Genomic DNA, 21,540 nt, shown 5'->3' on the forward strand with positions numbered 1-21,540 from the left:
GACCTAGTATTGCCATTGGCTGATGACTTGTCTCTGTCCACCAGCTGGCTGAAAGCTCCTCGTGGGTGTGCATTCTGTGAGGCTGGCACAGTGCCTGACATATAGTAGGTGTTCAATGTAGTGAGCTGGTTTCTGTACTGGTTAGAGCATGGGCCTTGGAGTCAGACTGCTTGGGTATAAATCCTGACCCAATTAGTGTTATACCGCCTCTCTGAGCCTCAATTTCCTCATCTCTGAAATGAGCATAGTAAGAGTCTCTATCTCATAGGATTGTTGTCAAGATTAATTGATTAATTGGGTTATTGCATGAAAAGAACCTAGAAGTGTGCCTGGCACATAATCAGTATCCAGTAAATGTTAGCTGCCATTGTTATTGATATCACCATTACATGTTTATCATGTTTTAATGCAACTCACCTGCCTGAAAAGAGCATACCTGTTCCTGTACATTCTGATCTTGGGCAAGTTATATAATCTCAGGGTCTCAGGTTAATTGGCAATCATCTGGGAAATGGTGATAGAAATCCCCAGGTAGTTGTAGTTGCCAGAATCGTTCAAGTCAGTGTTTGTAAAGTGCTTAGCACAAAGCAGGGACTTGGTAAATGGAAGGAAGGGACTGTTTGTGCCACAGTGCCTTGTACTTACTTTTAGGTGCTCAGTGACTCTGTGGCTTCTTGTTACTTTTTAATGTTGTTTTCCGCTAAGGTGAGTATTTTCTTTGTTGTTATGTCTTTTTGTTTGTTTGTTTTTTGTGTCTACTTGCTCCATTGGTTTGAGACTTTGGAACAAAAGGGTATTAAAGTCTTTCAGTATTTGCTTTTCATTCCTCTGCAACCTGAGCTCTCATGGAGCCCTTGAGTTCCCCAGGGCAGTGTCTCTCTGCTAAGATTGGAGGATTCTGTTTCAAAAGAACTGGAGTAACTTCTTAGATTTAATTGGCTTGATAACCATAAGAGATTGTAATCCTCTGCCCTGGCTTCACATCACATATCAGATAAGGCAAAAAAGTCTGGACTCTGGCTTCCTAGGAAGGGAAATTTAGAACACATATATATTTTCAAAAATTTTATTGAAGTATAGTTGATTTACAATGTTGTGTTAATTTCTGCTGTACAGCAAGGTGATTCAGTTATACATATATATATTCTTTTTCATATTCTTTTCCATTATGGTTTAACACAGGATATTGAATATAGTTTCCTGTGCTATACAATAGGACCTTGTTGTTTATTCATCATATGTATAATACTTTGCACCTGCTAATCCCAACCTCCCAATCCTTCCCTCCCCCACCCTGCCTCCCCCTTGGCAACCACAAGTCTGTTCTCTGTATCTGTGAGGAGTCTGTTTCTGTTTTGTAGATATGTTCATTTGTGTTGTATTTTAGATTCCACATATAAGTGATATCATACAGTTTATGTCTTTCTCTTTTTGACTTACTTCGCTTAGTATGATAATCTCTAGATCCATCCATGTTGCTGCAAATGGCATTATTTCATTCTTTTTTATAGCTGGGTAATATTCCATTGTGTATATATGTGTGTGTGTGTGTGTGTGTGTGTGTGTACACACACACACACACACACACATATGTATTTACCACATCTTCTTTATCCATTCATCAGTCGATGGACATTTAGGTTGTTTCCATGTCTTGGCTATTGTAAATAGTGCTGCTATGAACGTAGGGGTGCATGGATCTTTTCAAATTATAGTTTTGTCTGGATATATGCCCAGGAGTGGGATTGATGGATCATATGGCCACTCTATTTTTAGTTTCTTGAGGAACCTCCATACTGTTCTCCATAGTGGCTGCACCAGTTTTCATTCCCACCAACAGCGTAGGAGGTAGAACACATATATTTTTGATTAGCAAGAAATAATGATGTTAACTGTGGGCTTTTCATTTGTGGCCTTTATTGCATTGAGATAAGTTCCTTTTATACTTTTTTTTTTGAGAATTTAAATCATGAATGGATTTTTTTTTTTTTTTTTGCCTGCGTTGGGTCTTCGTTGTGCACAGGCTTTCTCTAGTTGCGGAGAGCGGGGGATACTCTTCGTTGCAGTGTGCGGGCTTCTCATAGCAGCTGCTTCTCTTGTTGTGGAGCACGGGCTCTAGGAGTGCGGGCTTCAGTAGTTGTGGAGCGTGGGCTCAGTAGTTGTGGCTCGCAGGCTGTAGAACGCAGGCTCAGGAGTTGTGGCACATGGGCTTAATTGCTCCGTGGCATGTGGATCTTCCTGGACCAGGGCTCAAACCTGTGTTCCCTGCATTGGCAGGTAGATTCTTAGTCACTGCTCCACCAGGGAAGTCCATGAATGGATGTTGAACTTTGTTAAATGTTTTTTCTGTATCTATTGAAAAGACTATGTGATTTTTTCTTTCGTTTTGTTAATGTAGTTTATCACATTGATTGATTTGCATTTGTTGAACCATCCTTGTATCCCAGGGATAAATCCCACTTGATCTTGGTGTATGCTTCTTTTAGCAAGATGTTAAATTCAATTTGCTGGTATTTTATTGGGGATTTTTGCATCTGTGTTCATCAAGGATGTTAGCCTATAGTTTTCTTTTCTTGTGGTATCTTTGTCTGATTTTGGTATCAGGGTGATGCTGGCCTCATAAAATGAGTTTGGAAGTGTTCCCTCTTGTATTTCTGGAAGAGTTTAAGGATTGGCATTAACTCTTCTTTGAATGTTTGTTAGAATTTACCTTTAAAGCCATCTAGTCCTGGACTTTTCTTTGTTGGGAGGTTTTTGATTACTGATTCAGTCTCCTTTTTATTCAATTTGTTGACCTATAATTGTTCACAATAGACCCTTATGATCCTTTTTGTTTCTTAGGCATCTGCTGTAATGTCTCCTCTTTTATTTCTGATTTTATTTGAGTCTTTTTCTCCTTAGTGTTGCTAAGGGCTTGTCAGTATTTTCAAAAAACCAACACAGTTCTGATTTTTTTTCCTATTTTTTAACATTCTCTTTTCAAGTTATTTCTGCTCTAATCTTATTATTTCCTTACTTCTGCTAACTTGGGCTTAGTTTGTTCTTTTTCTGGTCCCTTTAGGTGTAAAGTTGGGTTGTTTGTTTGAGGGTTTTTTTTTTTAATGTAGGCATTTATCACTGTAAACTTCCTTCTTAGTACTGCTTTTGTTGCATTTCGTAAATTTTGGCATTTTTTTTCTTTTGTTTAAGGTACCTTTAAAATTCTTGTTCAACTTCCTCTTTGATCTAAAAGGGTGTTGTTTAGTTTTCACCTATTTGCAGATTTTCCCATTTTCTGCTGTCATTGAGTTCTAGTTTCATTCCTTTGTGGTCAGAAAATATACATGGAATGATTTCACTCTTTTCAAATTTGTTAAGACTTGTTTTGTGACCTAACATGTGGTCTGTCCTGGGGAATGTTTCATGTGCACCTGAGTAGATGTGTATTCTTCTGCTGTTGGGTGGAAGGTTCTATATATGTCTATATATATAGGTCCATTTGGTCTGTAGTGTTGTTCAAGTCAGCTGTTTAACAGTTTTCTATCTGGATGTTCTATCCAGTGTTGTAATTGGGATATTAAAGTCCCCTACTATTATTGCATTGCTGTCAATTTCTCCCTTCAGATCTGTCAATATTTGCTTTATATATTTAGGTGCTCTGATGTTGAGTGCATATATATTTATAATTATTTTATCTTCCTATTGAATTGACCCTTTTGTCATCATATAATGACCTTCTTTGTCTCTAGTCACAGCTTTTTTTTTTTTTTTGCGGTACGCGGGCCTCTCACTGTTGTAGCCTCTCCCGTTGCGGAGCACAGGCTCCGGACGCACAGGCTCAGCGGCCATGGCTCACAGGCCCAGCCACTCTGCGGCATGTGGGATCTTCCCGGACCAGGGCACAAACCCATGTCCCCTGCATCGGCAGGCAGACTCTCAACCACTGCGCCACCAGGGAAGCCCTCTAGGCACAGCTTTTGACTGAAAGTCTATTTTGTCTGATATTAGTATAGCTACTCCTGCTTTCTTCTGGTTATTGTTTACATGGAACATATTTTTCTGTCCTTTCACTTTCATTGTGTGTGTCTTTAGATGTGTCTCTCGCAGGCGGCACATCACTGGATCTTGTTTTTTGTAATCAATTCAACCACTCTATATGTCTTTTGATTGGGAATTTAATCCATTTACTCCCCAGGTTATTCTAATGTACATCGGGGTTGAGAACCAGTATCCTAGATGTACAGATAGGGTATAGAGGTAATAGATGTCTCAGGGATTCTCACAGTAGATCCTTGGACAGCTGGAAAGGTGGGAGGTGTCAAGAACTCCTTAAATTTGAGGATTTGAAAAAAATCAGTTATCAAGTGGATATAGCAAAGATTAAGAACCATAGTATTCAACCTGTATGTGAATGGATGATTTTATATTTTTATAGATCAGAGGTTAGTTGATGCTTATTGTTAGCCTGTTTGATAAAGATTTGTTGAGTACTCACATCAACAAAGCCAGACAAGTGATTAGTGCAGGTGGAGAGATGGCAGATACTTAAACCATAATACAACATGAAAAGTGCTATAGTAGGGCCTTAAACAAGTACAGATTTAAATACTTGTCAAATAATTTAAGCAGCAGTCTTTGAACATGTATAGATGTGAAAGTTCATTTGGGTATTGGGTAGTTTCCAATTTCTTGCCTCTAGTGTCATCATAGAGATATTTGCCAAGTGCCTTGAAAAATAAAGAAGAAAGAGGATAATTCCTCCTGTTGGGGTCTGAGGGGTTCTTGAAGGAAGCAACATTTCAACTGGACCTCTCAAGTGTAGGTAGGACTTGAATTAGGTAAGGGCAAGTGTCAGAAACAGCCTGAGCAAAGGCCTTGAAGGCAGCCTCACCTGGGCAAGTCTGCTTGCCAAGGGCAGAGACAAACTTGGCGTCTTCCTGAAGGCTTAGAAAGAAAAAGTGGGAGGTGCTGATGGAAAGGCATCTTGGGGCCAGCAGGTAGAGTTCATTCCATACCAAGCTAGAATTGCTCTAACCTAGGCGTTCAGAACAGTGATGTTTTCTTTTGCCTAATTTATTTTATTATTTTTCTTAAGTGGTATAAATATGTATAATCCCCAAAGAAGAACTGGACAATACAGATATGCAAAAAAGGAAAACATCACCTCATTTTCTCAAACATAACTTTAAAAAAGAGGGGCATATCTTGCTGAGCAGGGTTCTATCCCCTGCTTTTTCTACATAAATCTAAAGCTTGAATATTCCTACTCAAGAAGTATATCATCATGTTTAATGACTACATAAAAGGATAAGTGGTTACACCATAATTTAACCCATTCCACTAATATTGGACATTTTACTATTGTAAGTTGTGAACTATCTCACTATTTTAAATAACCCTGTGGTGAACATCCTTTTATGTACATTTTGGCATATTTGTCATATTTTTCTTAACATGTCTAGAATAGAATTGCAGGGTCAAAGAGTATGCACTTCTGGGGGACTTTTCTGAGGGGAGGATTTTGATAGCGTCAAATTGCCCCCCAGAAATGTTTCAGTTTATAATCCCTCCAGCCATATGAAAATATCGAGACATTTTAATATCTAAAACTAACAGTATCATCTTGGTATAGTCATTAATTCTAAACTGAACTTCTGAATTGCTTTTGGTTGCCAACTTATATTATTCAAAGATTCTAGCATATTGTGGAAATAATTCTTTGCCATTTTTCATCTGTTGATCCTTCCTCTAAGATAAATTGATTTGTGATTTGTTGATAGTATCTATGTGTGAGGATTGTCTGTTTTCTGTATCATTTTTCAAAAATTTAGAGTTGGGTTTTTATTTTTAAATGACTTTTGGCTGACATTTGATGTCAGTAGTACAGGCTTTGTCTTCCTTGCATTTAGTTAACTGGAATTCAGGTTCAAAGAGGAATTTGAGGAAAACAAAGGACAGGATTTATTTCTCTCACACAAAGCACTCAATCTAAGGACTGCCCAGTGAGGCCTAGCAAAGAGGGAGGGCTAGAATCTTCTGATGACTGGTCAAGTGGAGGAAATCCTCCACTTGATGGAGAGGAAATCAGAAGCTGTAACCAGCCCACAGTGAGTAGGCTTTCTCTCACAGAAAGAAAGAATAAAAATCTGTTTGTTGTTGCTGTATCAAGGCAAACCCATGCTACTAAAGGCCTCTCTTTGTATGTGCATGGAGTATCTCCAGAGGGATTTTCAGGGAACTGGTGCTAGCAGTTGTCTATGGGGAGCTGAAGAGGGAGGAAGATTTATTTTTCATGGTTATACCCGTTTGTACTGTTTGAATTACTGGATTGGTCAAAAAGTTTGTTCGGGTTTTTCCATAATCTTCGCAAATACTTACTGTATATGTTTTTCTTTTTCAAAACTTTTTTAACCTAGTTATTTTTTAAAAAGCCTCTCTTACGCATGGTTATGTAATAAGTTAACATTAGAGGAAAGTGGGTGAAGAGTATATGGGAACTCTCATAGTATATTCTGTAAATCTAAATTTATTTAAAAATAAAAAGTTAAAAAAAATGACAGAGGGGGGGAACATACTGACTTCCTATACAGAATCCTACCTCATGAGACATTTTTCCACCTTTTTGTCTTGTCATTTCTTTTAAAGATCTTGCTTTCACCCCTAATTCTGCTGACCTTGTGATTACCAGATTCAATACAACTGTCTTAGCCATTTTTCACTGTTTTTGTTGGGGTCAGACTATTATTTCATATTTCATAATGCACATCAGCTGACAGATACTTATAAACATCACAGCAGATCAGAGAAAAGCACTCTATGAATATATTGCTTTTAAGAGTTTGACCAGGCTTTGTATCTAAACTAGTGCACAAGCTCAGAACCTTTTTTTTCTTTTTGCATTTTTATTGGAGTATAATTGCTGTACAATGGTGTGTTAGTTTCTGCTTTATAACAAAGTGAATCAGTTATACATATACATATATTCCCATACCTCTTCCCTCTTGCGTCTCCCTTCCTCCCACCCTCCCTATCCCACCCCTCTAGGTGGTCACAAAGCACCGAGCTGATCTCCCTGTGCTATGCGGCTGCTTCCCACTAGCTATCTATTTTACATTTGATAGTGTATATATGTCCATGCCACTCTCTCGCTTTGTCACAGCTTACCCTTCCCCCTCCCCATATCCTCAAGTCCATTCTCTAGTAGGTCTGTGTCTTTATTCCTGTCTTACCCCTAGATTCTTCATGACATTTTTTTTTCGTAAATTCCATATATATGTGTTAGCATACGGTATTTGTCTTTCTCTTTCTGACTTACTTCACTCTGTATGACAGACTCTAGGTCCATCCACCTCATTACAGATAGCTCAATTTCATTTCTTTTTATGGCTGAGTAATATTCCATTGTATATATATGCCACATCTTCTTTATCCATTCATCCAATGATGGACACTTAGGTTGTTTCCATCTCCTGGCTATTGTAAATAGGGCTGCAATGAACATTTTGGTACATGACTCTTTTTGAATTATGGTTTTCTCAGGGTATATGCCCAGTAGTGGGATTGCTGTGTCATATGGTAGTTCTATTTGTAGTTTTTTAAGGAACCTCCATACTGTTCTCCATAGTGGCTGTACCAATTCACATTCCCACCAGCAGTGCAAGAGTGTTCCCTTTTCTCCACACCTCCAGCATTTATTGTTTCTAGATTTTTTGATGATGGCCATTCTGACCAGTGTGAGATGATATCTCATTGTAGTTTTGATTTGCATTTCTCTAATGATTAATGATGTTGGGCATTCTTTCATGTGTTTGTTGGCAGTCTGTATATCTTCTTTGGAGAAATGTCTATTTAGGTCTTCTGCCCATTTTTGGATTGGGTTGTTTGGTTTTTTGTTTTTGACAAGCTCAGAACCTTCAACTTTGCAAGCCAGTTTTCCTCAACTTGTGCTCCTGGTAAAAATACAGATGAGTCTACATTTTTGGCAAGCCCCCTGAGTGATTCTGATTCCCTATAACACTGAGTTCCAGAAAGAATCATCTGAGAGAGAGAGAGAGAGAGAGAGAGAGTGTGTGTGTGTGTGTGTGTGTGTGTGTGTGTATGGTGGTGATGGTGACTTGAAGGATGCCGGGACAAGGTGATCAGGAGGCTGTGGCCAGTGTCCGATGGGAGGAAATGAGGGTCTGAAATGCCACAGTGGTAAAAGGGGTGGAGAGAGAAGGCAGATGCAGCCGCGCAATTGAGTTAGTGATCCAGGTGTGTGGATGACAAAGTTCCTTATTCAAGCCAGGCAGAGGGAAAGAAGCTCTTCTAGTACCTTGAGGGGGCAAAGCATATTAATGAAGGGAAAGAGATGCTTTGATGGGGTACTTCTTAAGGTGGGTAATTGATCTTTCTTGTCTTTGATTTCCAGGTGCCAGGCACTGGGGACACAGTCCCTGCTCCCACAGAGATTACATTCGAGTGAAGGGGGACAGATAATACACAAGTAAACAGATACATATGTCCATGCCAATTAGCTAAGTCCACGAAGAGAAGTGGAGGAAGGGGTTGGAGAATGGGTGGTAGGAGCCCTGAGGAGGCCATTTTAGACGGGCTAGTCGGTGGAGGCTTCTCTGAGGAAGTGACATTTGAGAGAGACCTGAATGAAATAAGGGATGAGACGTGAGCCAGGCAGGCACCTGTGGGAAGGGCATTCTGACGGAGGGAGCAGTGGAGGCAATGGCTCTGAGGGGGTGGAGAAGGACTTGCTGTCAGGAGACACGAAGGCCGGCGTGGACGGGGCTGAGGAGGCAGAGGATGGGAGGGGCGGGGTCAGGACAGTTTTGGAGACGGTTTGTAAGAAAATGTATTGGTACCATAGGAGCTTCCTGACAAAGCAAGCACGTTGCTATGTGGAGAAATGGGAATTAATGGGACACTATGGAGCTTTGTTTCCTGCTGGCCCTACAGGCCAGTGATACATGTGACATGATGAAAGGAACATTGCTCGAGGAGTGGGGAGCCGTGGCTCCTGTATTAGTCTGCCCTTTTGCCCTGCTGTTAATTACTGCACTCAGTTTGTGGCTCATTTCTGGAAGTGCAGGATCAGTGCCTCACAACACCCTTGGGGGCATTTAGAGGGTAGCCCTTGGGGGGCCTCAGGCTTCTCAGAGTGGGGATGAGACTGTGTCAGTTAAAGCAGATGTGACGGTGCCCCGGAGGGTCGTTCACCTCTTTCCCCCATTCTGACTGCCATCTCTCTTCTTCCAAGCAGGATTGGTTGCCGTGGTCCCTGCTGCTTCTCTCTCTCACGTGTGATACTGGGGCCTTCTATGTTCCTGGGGTCGCACCAATCAACTTCCACCAGAACGACCCTGTAGAAATCAAGGTAAGTGTGTTCCTGGTCTGTGGGAGCCAACTGTTGCCCAGTTGCTGGGCAACCTGGCCAGAAGACTGTGGCGACCTGGTCACGTCCCTGCTGTGGTTGCAGAGAACCCAGACCAGTGCTGCTCAGCCTGGGAGGAAGAGGATTCACTGCACACGGCTGGGGCGGAAGTGGTGTGTCCCCCGGGCCCTGCCGCCTCTCCTCTCTCTCTGCCTCTGGCTGTCTCTGCATCTCTGCCTGTATGAGTGCATTCTCTCTCTCTGTCCCTCTCTCTCTTTCTCTTTGGCTCTGTCTCTGTTTCTGGTTCTTCATGTGTCTTTGTTTCTCTCTCACTTTCACTCGCTCCTGTGTCCACCTCTTTCCATATCTCTCAACCTGCCTCCTTCTCTGTGACATCTCTGCCTCTCTCCATCCTCCTCTCTGTTACCAGCTTTCTCTGCATAACTCATATCATCTATGTATACGCAGCCTATTATGGCCTTTTTTTTCTATTTTAGCTTCTGCCAGGATTCTCCAGTTCAGTATTTCCAAACGGTGCACTGCATATCTGAGTGGTGGTATATGGGATGATTTTAAGTGGCTGACACGTATGTTTTATCTTAATAGCTGTTTTCTTTCAATTATACTAGAAAATATAGCCGTTACTTCAACTCATGATTTCATGGCTGTCGTTGTTGGTTTTCCTTTTTTTTTTTTTTTTTTTTTTTTTTTTTTTTTTTTTTTGCGGTACGCAGGCCTCTCACTGTTGTGGCCTCTCCCGTTGTGGAGCACAGGTTCCGGATGCGCAGGCTCAGCGGCCATGGCTCACGGGCCCAGCCGCTCCGTGGCATGTGGGATCTTCCCGGACCGGGGCACGAACCCGCGTCCCCTGCATCGGCAGGCGGACTCTCAACCACTGCACCACCAGGGAAGCCCGGTTTTTCCATTTTTAATAGTGTTAAAATGTTTGCTTCTTAAATAAAGGTATTTACCTAAAAATGAATCATATCCAAGAAAATAGAAGAATAAATGGTAAGTAGATAGGGCAAGTTGGTACATGAGTAATTAGGATTTGAAAGCATTGCCCTAAATCAGAGTCCAGAAGAACAGCCAACTGGGCCACCTCACCTTGTCAACCTACCTGTGGGTCAGCCACCTGTGACAGGGTTATGGGAGAGTCCTTTAAAATATGGTTGATCGGGGCAGTGGGCAGGCTGGCACCTTGGTTAATGTCTCGGACTCTTGGTGGCATTCTCAGAGCCCTAAACACCGCTGAGGGTTGGTGGTGGATCTTCTTGGATCTCATTTCCCAGGAAACAAACTCTAAGGTGGAGATTTGGTACAAGAGATTTATTGACTAGGCGCTCAGGGTCGGCACTCAGGAGGGAGTAAGGGAAGCAGGACTGGGCAGAGGGAGATATTAAGCTGTGATATAACAGAGTCCTATGGAAGGCTCTGGAACTGGAGTGGCCAGCTGCAGAGTTCTCCCCAATTGAGGCGAGAGGACTGGCCACCAGACAAGGGGTGTGACCTTGTTCCAGAGCTCCCAGCTATAGGGACTCCTCTCTACCATCACCGGAATATAACCACTCTTAATACTTTGGGTTATTTTTCTTAGTCTTTTTTTCTGTGCAGTGTTTTCAGTGTAGGGTACTTGGCATTCTCACACTTCCATAAACCACCCCCAGCTTCTTGACTACCACATTGGTCCCCCATAGGCAAAATAATGTATAGTTGAAGTTTTTAAGTAGTCCTTCAAATCCTTAGTGATTCTGTACAAAGGTCTAGCAAAACTTATAAAGTAATGAAAATAAATTCTGCTCCTAAAATGTACATTTCTTGCTGATGGGAACCACATCTTTACTGGTCTGTGCAAAAGCAAAGCAGTGAGATTGTGTGAAAATAAAGTTTTTATCCTGTCTTAAGCATCACAGTGTTCAAAAGGGGGAACAGAAGCCCAGAAAATCACAAAGGGCCATCCACCTGACATGCTGTCACGTACATGTGCCTTTGTTTGCCACCACATTTTGGGCATTTGCAAAATTATAAATTGCTACATGTCATGCTTATTTGGGGCATTAGATGCAAGCAACTTTTCATTATCCAGGGGGAGTTAACCAGTTTAGAGGTTAAAAATATAATACATTTGTGGAAAAACGAAAACTACCACGAATCAAGTTCTACAAGGGCTGGGATATTATCTTTCTCGGTTACTGCTGTGTCACCAGCTCCTAGTACATAGCCTGGTAGGGTGGATAAATACATATGATCAATGACTATTAGAAAGTGTCTGAATTTAGAACTATGTAGTAGTAACAAGCAAATGCACCATTCCATGTGTTGCATTACTGTGAGCATCCCTCTTCCTTGGAAGTCAGACTTGTAATTTTCGGGAACAATAATTAAAGTCACCTTTATTGAGGATTATTTACATGCCAGGCATTATGCATGGCTTAGCTCAAGATGCCCCCCAAGAGCCCTCTGAGGCAGATACTGTATGTTTTAGAGATTTACTGAACATTTTACAGTTATGGAAACTGAGGCCCGAGGAAGTGAACCAACTTGCCCAAGGTCACATTGTGAGGGAGACATGGGGTTAGTTCAGAGCCCGGCTCTTAACTGCCGCAGTACCCTTCCTCCCAGTGCCTCTGCCAGGAGCCCCCTCCAGAGCAAAGCTTGTGGCATGGGGAGGGCAGGTGGATCTGGCTTCAGTCCTGCCAAGCTGGGCATGTGAGAGCTACACCTTGGGTGGGAAGGGAGAGGGCGGGAGGGGACATAAAGGTGAGACTCAGTTTCTTTGTAATGTGGATTCTTTTTTGATTGTCCAGAAGGAGAGAATGCTAAGAAACACAAAATAACAGGCTGTTATAACAGATAATAACTTTTTGGTCATTTTGCCTAAAGCAGTTCATGAAATGCTTAATAGAGGTCCCCCGTCCTTCAATCCAACATCTAAAAAGCTCTGAAACTTACAGTTTTTCTAAACTCATTGTAGGCGAGACCTGACCTGAATTGTTTATTAACTTTATTTTTCCCACTTAGTATGAATATTTTTGTGTTTCCTTGTCATTGAATGTGGGGTACTGCTCCAGACCCAGCTTGGGGGGTGTTATAAAACCCATGGTTTTATAATATACCACATTGCTCTTTTAAAATTAGAAAAATTCCTAATTCCAAAGCAAGAATTTTAAGTAAAGATTGTGGACCTGGACTCTAAAAACTATTTATACTTTCAGATGGTGTATGAGGAATGGTTAATAGTTTTTAAATAGCAAAGATAATTTTAGTTGCATTTAAATTAAAATTTGGGACTTCCCTGGCCATCCAGTGGTTAAGACTTCACCTTCCAATGCAGGGGGTTGTGGGTTCAATCCCTGGTCGGGGAGCTAAGATCCCATATGCCTCGCAGCCAAAAAACCAAAACAAAACAGAAGCAATATTGTAACAAATGCAATAAGGACTTTAAATATTGTCCACATCAAAAAAAACTTTAAAATAATTAATTGATTAATTAATTAAATTTTATGTTTTTGTAACATTTTGACTGGTTCTATTTTATCCATGTTTTGGGGAGTTGTCTGTGGCTGTCACTGTTTCCAGAGCTGCATTCAGTGTGCTTGCATCACTTCCTAAATGTTCTTCTTCATGGTCTTCTTAAACTTCATCTTTAATGGTTGCATAATATTTAATTGAACGAATATATTGTGGTTTATAGACCAATTTCCCATTATGGGGCTTTTAGCTGGTTTTTTTCTCTCTTTTTCTCTCTTTTTTCATTGTGCAAACATTTTTTTTCTCTTTTTCCATTTTTTCTCTCTCTTTTTTCCATTTTTTCCTTTTTTTTCTCTCTTTTTTCATTGTGCAAACATTTATTGAGCACCTACTATGTACCTAGATCTCTACGCACGGTGGTTACATAGGTAAGCAAGACGCATATGGTCCTTGCCCTCATGGAGCTTAATCTTAAATTCTAGTAGGGGAGGCTGATTTCTCTGGAAAAAAACAAAAACATAAAATAATTACATTTTATCAGACATGCTAGATAATTAGAAGTGTTGAAATACAGAAGATGAGGGAATTCCTTTGATAAGATGATTAGGAAAGGACTCGAAGGTGAGGGGATTTAAGCTGAGACCAAACGTGAGAAGGAGTCAGAGAGTCGGGCAGAGAGGAGCAGGTTCAAAGCCTGAAACAGGAGAGAGCTGATCAGGCTCAAGGAATTAGAGGCAAAAGACCACCATGGTTAGGAATGAGGAGTGAGCTCTTTGTTCCTGAAGTTTTTTCCCTTATTTGGCGTTATTTCCTTAGGAGAGATACCCAGAAGTGAAATTATAGGGTCAAAGGATATCAGCATGTTAAGGACTCTGAGTATATATTGGATTTGGTTGGGATTTTAAACAAAATCTATAATGTAATCTAAAACTAGTGGACTGTGAAATAATTGTATAGTATACCAGAGTTGTGTCTGCTGCGGTTAGTTTGCTTATTAGGTAATAATGCCGAGTATACTAAAGATGAGTGGGTACCAGGGAGGATTACTGAAAGTCATCTTGATTTCTGGATTGAGGAATAATGGCCTCCCTTCTCCCACTAGGCTGTGAAGCTCACCAGCTCTCGCACCCAGCTGCCTTATGAATACTACTCACTGCCCTTCTGCCAGCCCAGCAAAATAACCTACAAGGCAGAGAATCTGGGTAAGTCCTTCTCCCACACTGCTGTCACGCTATCCCAAAGAGGAACCCAGATCTTTTCATAATGTTAATAGCAGTTAACCCTTGTATAGCACCTACCGTGTGCTGGACACCATTCTACATAGTTTATATACAGATTAGCTTATTTAATCCTCATAACATCCCAAAGGAGGTAGTTGTGGTGTTTATTCCCATTTTACAGGGTAAGTGACTTGCCTCTGTTTATATTGTTAATTAATGGGTAAGTGACTTGCCTCTGGTTATACTGTTAATTAATGGCTAAACTGGGCTTGGAATCCATGTAGTCAGGCCTCAGAGCTGGAGCCCTTGGCTACTGCTCCGACTGGCTCTCCTTGATTTCTAGATATTCCCTTCTGTTTCTTGTGGCTTCTGTAACCTGCTCTGCTTTTAGTTAAAAGAATGAGTGATTATCTCTGGCCCTAATGGAATCAGGGACATCACCATAGTTCTTGCTAAGCTGTGCAGGCCTTGCCTCAAATAATGTGTGAAGCACCCAGTGCAGTGTCTGGCATATGTGTTTATAAATAGCAGCCATTTTATTTTAATTCAAATAATTCTTCATTTGGTGGAATTTCAGGCTTAAAGGAAAAGACATTAGGTGGCCTCTATTGAGGACATGGTTATTAGTACTTACTCTGCCATCTCAGTGTTAAGTCCTGGAGATAAAAACTTGGAAGGATGCCCTCCCTGACTTCAAGGAACTTAAGAGACTTTCCTATTCTCTTATAGCTTAGGGAGGGGAAAGGAGAGAACTGGCTCTTGAGCAGTCCCCTGAAAGGGCTGCCTTCTCCATCAGGGCTACCCATGGCTCAGATGTTTCCAGAACCCCTAGCCAACAGGTGTACCTACTGCCAGGTATTGGATGTCCCAGACCAGCTGGGGCAGGCCTCGACCAAAAGCAGGCAGCACCGCCAGTCCCAAAGTCTCGCCTTGTACAGTTGGACAGAGGTCGGTCTCGGGGCCTGGGCTGCTCCTGCTGCCTGCCGCTTACCCTTCTTTTCTCTCCACACCATGCCGTGCTCCAGCCACCTTGCCGCTGCTGGGAAGCCTGACCTGCTGTGTCCTCCAGACTCCTCACAGCAGCTCCTCCCTCCCACTGTGAGCTGGTGTGGATTCATCTACAGCCCAAGGCTGAGCATTTGGGCACACCTCAGTGTGATACTGCGTGACCTTAACCTCCGTGAAGCTGGGGAATGTTCCTGCCTCATAGAAATGGAAACTTCCGTGTACAAAAGTTATCCTGCCCCACTGTATCTCATTCCAGCTTTGTGTAGTGCCTCCCTCTGTGGCCTAGGGGCTTTTTGAGCAGCGGGATCATGCCTTACATGTCTCTCTCTGTGCCACTTCTGACCCAGTGTCTGACACATAGTTGTCATTCAGTGAAAGTTACTGTCCTCCCTGAGTGGAGCAGAAACAGCCTTGATTGAATGCCTGTTGGGTCGCAAGCCTTGTACTCTACGTCCTCACCCTCATCACTGTTAATACTTCAGGGGCTCTAACAGTGAGCCAGGCATTGTTCTAAGCATGTCTGTGCTTACCTTAGTTAATTCTCACAACCGCCCTCTGAGGTAGCTACTCTTACTATCCCCTTATCACAGATAACAGAAGTGAGGCACAGAAGGTGAAGTCACTTGCTACAGGTCACTCGCCGAGTTGGTGGCAGAGCCCAGGAACTCTGGCTTCAGGGTCCATAGCCTTAAGCAGTACACTCTGCACACTGTCTTACTTGGTTCCAACTGTAACTCAGCAAAGCCAGGTATGATGGCCCCCATGCCATAGTAGAGGGCACAGCAGCTTCAGAGGTTTGAAAAACTTGCTTGTGGTCACATGGTCAATGGGTAGAGAAATTGAGATCTTAACCCAGGTTTTTTAACTCTAAAAACAGAATTCCTTCTGTTGTCCAGACTGCCTTTTCCAGAAAGGTTCATTTGGGCTGTCCAAGGGCTGTGCTCCTGATCATCATGTTGGTGGAGATTCATATCGTGGCGGGGGGGTGGGGGCATGTTTGCGGCAGAGGTACTGGAGTATAACATCAGACTCGCTTAGAGGGTCCACTCAGCTTGTTGCTTGTTTAGTGTGGCTGGCTGTCTGCTCCCAGCTTTAAAAATTAAAATGAATACTTTTGTATTAGAAATGAGCTGTTCCAGGCCAGTATGTCCTCTTTCTTGGTTTAAATGTATCAATAATTTCTAAATATCAAGAAGTGATACCCACCTTACTTGGTCTTCAGCCCTGTTCCTCTCTCTGTATGTTCTTCCTTTCCTCAAGTGAGTTCCTTATTGACCTTACTGAAAAGAAGTGAGTGGTAAGGCATGGTGTAGAGGAAAGAGCCCAGGGGCTTAGCACTACCACAGTCACTATCTGGCTCTGGTTCTCAGCATTGTCATCTGTAAAATGGCAGAGGATGACCCAGATCATTTCAGCAGTGGACCATGCAGATATCTTATCGGTGTTCTTGCCCTCCCACTGGCCAGTCCATCCCTGGGTTTTGCAGACTCACCTGCATAACTAGCCTTCTAGAGGAGGGGGAAAGCGGGGGAGAGGTGTAGAGACCTTCATCCAGGCCCTTTTTACCCTCCCCCCTCTCCTGAGTGGCCTCATCCACTCTTGTCAGAGTACTACTTTGCACAGCTGAGTGGTTCTCCCCACTGTGGTAAAGCTTGTGGCCCTGCCACTTACCATCTGTATCCCAACAACTCACAGCTTCTATCTATAGCCCTGACCTTTCCTCTGACCCTCAGATTTCGATATCTGACTGCCTGCTTGACATAGCCACTGACATATCCAAACTGAAAAAATGCCTTCAGTCTAACTTTGCTGTTTTTCCCATTTTCCCCCCACTGGACCTTGGTTGTAGAAGCCTCATAGTCTTCCTGATACGCACCGCTCCTCACTCATCCTTTGTGTCAGCCGGCACCAGCCCCACTAGATTTCACCTCCTCAGTAGCTCCTGAATCTGTGTACTTGTTTCCGCCCTCACTATACCCTCTAATCCAGCCACCATCACCGCCCACTTGCATAGCTGACTGCCATCGCCCCCAGCCAGTCCCGTGCATCTTCGATATTTTCTTCACAAAACAGCCAGAGTGATCTGTAACCAGCATTGGATAATGTCTTCTGCCGCCCCTGTTAGAAACCCTTTATTGTTTTCTGTGGCTCTCTCGATAGAGATCAAACTTCCCGTTGGCCCACAGGCCCCCTGAGGTCCAGCTCCAGCCCGTCTCTCCAGCGCGCCTCAAGTCACCCTTGCTGTGTGCACTGCAGCCGCACAGGCCTCTTACATTTACCGCGTCATCCCCCTGCCTTCCCCCCGCCCCCCAACCAGGCAGGGAGCCTTTGTGCGTACTGTTCCCTTCTGTCTAGAATAGTCTTCCCCTATCTCTTTGCCTAGTTAAGGCTCTCTTCCTTTAGAGCTCACTTCAAGCATTACTTCCTCAGAGAAGCTGTCCTAGACCTACTCCCCCACATCTAGAGCAAGTTCCTCATATTGTACTATATCTTCTCATTATCCTGATTAATCAATCTGTCTTTCCACTAGACCATAAGCTCCGTATGTCTGTTCAACGTTATTTCTTCAGAGCCCAGCACATAACCAATATCCAGTGGATGTTTGGGAAGGAATGAATGAATGAACGAATGAATGACTAGGCCAAGAGTCCCACATCAAGCGGGTCCACACTGGTAGGCAGCTGTTAGACCAGGCGTGTGTGGGCATTAGTGCCGCCTGTGGGCTTTGGTAGGTTTCCTTCAGCTTGCCCCAGTTCCGCCTCATCCCAGTAGAAGTGTTAGAATGGCTCAGAATGAAAGCACCATTGGGTTTAGTTGACAGGCCCTAACTGCTCGGTGCCTGCTCTTGGGACGTCTGGCAGCAGGTTTCTCTGAGGCAGTAGGCATGCAAGGGGTGTGCCAGTTTGTTAAGTTAAAAAGATGTTTTGGCTGAAAATCTCAGGTGCTGGATTTTACCCTACCTCCCTTCCTCCCTGAACCAGGATCTGAAGACGGAGAAATAAATAGGAAACATTATTTGCCCTTAAAGAGCTCATAATAAGGTATGAGGGCAGAAACTTAACCTATCAACACATTGTGCAAAGTCACATCACTGACATATGAAGAGGTGCAGAAGTGATGCTGGTGATAAAAATAGTATTTGTTGTCTTCCCACTCTGTGCCTGGTACTTTATTTCTCACTGTAACCCTGTGAGATGGGTACTATTATCCCCATTTTACAGATGAGGAAATTGAGCCTCATTGAGGTTAAGGTACTTACCAAGACTGCTAAGCTAGTCAGTGGCAGAGCCAGGGTTCAGTAGCCCTCTCTTCACCACTGTATGATGCTGCCTCTGTGCAGAGGGCAGTCCGAGGAGGGAGTCACGAACTCAGTCCTAAGGAGGTCAGGAAAGACTTCCCGGAGAGTGGCATAGAAGCTGAGCTTGAAGGGTGAGGAAGAGTTTCCCAGGAACGTGGGGCAGGGAATGGCACTCCAGGCAAAGGAAACGACATGAGGCCCAGAGGCACGGAATGACATGGCACGTTTGATGTGCTCTGAAGAGTCTGGTGGTGCTAGAGCACAAAGGGAGAGGAGGGACAACAGGGGGGCGTCAGGTGGGCAAGCCTGGCCTGAACAGGCAGGGTAACACATTGAGTGGCAGGCTGCAGGACTGCTGAAGGCCCTGCAAGTGGGCCCTGTGTCTCTGTGGCTCTGCTGACCTCAGCAACCTCAGGGCTGAAGCTCTGAGCTCCATCTGTCTCTCTTATGGCAGGAGAGGTGCTGAGAGGGGACCGGATTGTCAACACCCCTTTCCAGGTTCTCATGAACAGCGAAAAGAAGTGTGAGGTTCTGTGCAGCCAGTCCAACAAGCCGGTGACCCTGACCGTGGAACAGAGCCGGCTCGTGGCCGAGCGGATCTCAGAGGACTACTATGTCCACCTGTGAGTTGTCCTCTGCCCCCTGCCAGCCTCGGGTTCCCATAGGGGAGGTCACTGAGGGAGAGGCGGTCTGAGGGACTGAGCGGGGCCTTGGGTTTCCAGCATTGCAGACAACCTGCCTGTGGCCACCCGGCTGGAACTCTACTCCAACCGCGACGGCGATGACAAGAAGAAGGAGAAAGACGTGCAGTTTGAACACGGCTACCGGCTCGGCTTCACGGATGTCAACAAGGTAGAGTGTCTTGATGTGCTCAGAGGGCTGGGGGAGCCACTCCCCAAAGTCACGAGCACTTGGGGCCACAGAGGAAGGGGAAACATGTATCTCTAGGCTTAGCAAAGATGGAGATGGCCAAGACAAGTCCCTCCTGGTGCCCCCGGCCAAGGCCCGTCAGAAGTCTGAGTGCTGTGGGCCGGGCTCTGGCGGATGCTACACAGGAGGTGGAAGGCACAGTGCCTAAAAACTCAGATTCCACATAAATATATGATTATATGGATTATAAGATTAACCACCCCCCCCCCAAAAAAAAAGAAAAGGAAGTCTGGAATTTCATCAGTATGTAAGAGAGAGAGCTCCGGAGTGGTCAAGAGCATGCAGGTTCCCTGGGTTTTGAATCCTGCCTTCACCACTTACTAGTTGGTGAGTGACCTTAAGCCTACCTCTTTCACCTCTCTAAGCCTTGGGTTCCTTATCTATAAGATGTATGTTATAGCCATACCTGCCTTTTGGGGTTGTCATGCAGAGTAAATCAGATAATCTGTGTAAGCACTTTATAGTGCAGCCACTGAGAAATATGCTAATGGCATTGATTGTAACAGTGATTCTCTTATATTTGTCATTTTTTAAACTGAACACATATTACTTAGGGAATAAAGAACAGAAGCATCTCCTTTGAGGCACAATCCCTGTCCTCCAAGGGCTTCCTTCATAACTGGGGAGAGAACTGACAGTGTAAGATCCTGGATCTCAAGTCCCAATCGTGACCGTGCCAGTGCTCTGACGGTCAGAGCCAGAGGAGTTCAGAGGGAGCTAAAGTGCGTTCAGGTTGTCACGGAGGAGGTGGGCCTTGAAAAATAGGTAGGCTTGTGCTGAATGAAGTTGGGACGGCATTCTAGTGAAGTGAATGCCGTGAACGGAGTTCAGGGTGGAGACTGTTCACGGGGCAGGGAGGGACCCAGGGAGACCAGGCGAACTAACATGTCTGAGAGGGTGACGGCCGCTGGGTATATTAGGGTGACAGAAGGCCTTGAATACCAGCCTAAGGGGTCTGAACTTGTACCTAGTAAGCCCCACAGAGCCCTGGAGGGTTCATGAGTAGCGGGTTGCTATAAGAGCAGTGTTTCTGGAACACTGGTACAGTTGGGTCTGCTAGATGAGGGAAGGGACCTAATACCTGGCTGGTCACCCTGTGTGATTTTTCTGGTGGTTTCTTGGCTCCTAGCTATGTTGTTCTCTTTGTTGCTCTGTTTTAGATCTACCTGCACAATCACCTCTCGTTCATCCTTTACTACCACCGGGAGGACCTGGAAGAGGACCAGGAGCACACATACCGCGTCGTCCGCTTCGAGGTGATTCCCCAGAGCATCAGGCTGGAGGGTGAGTGGGGAGGTGTGACCAGAGGGGCAGGGCTGGACGGGCCTGGGCTTCACACCCAGGGTCTTTGCACCCTTGATTCCTGAAATGGCTGATAGGCCCCAGTGTGGCATATGGGCCCAGCCAAGGTAGGGTCACTCCATTCCCATTAGAGAAGGTGGGGGGCAATGGGAGAGCTGACATGTTGTCTCCTGGCCTGGCACAGCACCTTACCAGCTTACCACCTCCCAGCCACCCCAGGAGGTAATATGCTGGTTATGATAGGAACCAGAGGCTCAGAGAGGTCAGTGACTTGGCCAAGACCAAACAGCAGTTTGGGGCTTTGCTGGGCCTATCACAAGAACCAGCCAGCTCAAGAGCAAAGGGTTGAAGAACAAGGGGCAGGGGTACCGACAGAGCTGTTGGGCAGCAGGTTTCAGTGTTTCTGCTCCTCTGTGTGAGTGATTGGCATAGACTAAACTTGGCCCCGGGTCAACAGTTGTGCAGGAATTTGAGAGCCCAGGCCCAGCCCTGTGGGCCTGACAGGATCTGGTCTGCCTCACCTTGCCTGGCAGCCCTAGCTCACCACAGGGCGCACTTCCATTCAGCGTGCCTGGCCTTTTGTCCACAGTGGTGGTGAGTTTCTGGAGTTTTTTTAAGCTGTGGAACCTCGTAGTCAAACAAAGTCATACGCAGAAGTCTTATGTAAAACGTAGACCCTGCACTTTCGGGGCATCCCTCCCGTCTGTGTCATGGTTACAGCTTGACATGTACTGTGTGAGTGTTTGACAGCAGCTGCTCCCCCACTGGCTCTTCGAAGTTAGAGACCCTGTCACCTTTTCTCACCACTTTCTCTCCAGCACAGTACCTGGGCACATAGTAAGTGCTCATTTATTGTATGTTTGTTGGTTGAATGAATGGACAGATAGCAGGATGAACAAATGTGTAAATGAAGGAAGGAAGCATCTGAGTGCTTGAATTACTAAAGTGCCAGGACTCTGGGGACTAAA

General features: G+C 44.3%; 1 protein-coding gene across 1 annotated transcript in view; it reads left to right on the forward strand.

The window, feature by feature from the left end:
• TM9SF4 (transmembrane 9 superfamily member 4) overlaps nt 1-21,540 on the forward strand; it is a gene marked incomplete at its 5' end in the record, with an annotated part of 55,463 nt that overhangs the window by 14,786 nt on the left and 19,137 nt on the right. Inside the window, 5 exons of the mRNA XM_079718691.1 lie at nt 9,233-9,346; nt 13,917-14,016; nt 18,795-18,963; nt 19,063-19,192; nt 20,431-20,554. Of these exons, the coding sequence (XP_079574817.1) occupies nt 9,233-9,346; nt 13,917-14,016; nt 18,795-18,963; nt 19,063-19,192; nt 20,431-20,554 (637 nt within the window). The remainder of the gene's footprint in view (nt 1-9,232; nt 9,347-13,916; nt 14,017-18,794; nt 18,964-19,062; nt 19,193-20,430; nt 20,555-21,540) is intronic.

The sequence above is a fragment of the Hyperoodon ampullatus genome (genome assembly GCF_949752795.1).
Source record: "Hyperoodon ampullatus genome assembly, chromosome: 14".
NCBI classification, from domain to species: domain Eukaryota; kingdom Metazoa; phylum Chordata; class Mammalia; order Artiodactyla; family Ziphiidae; genus Hyperoodon; species Hyperoodon ampullatus.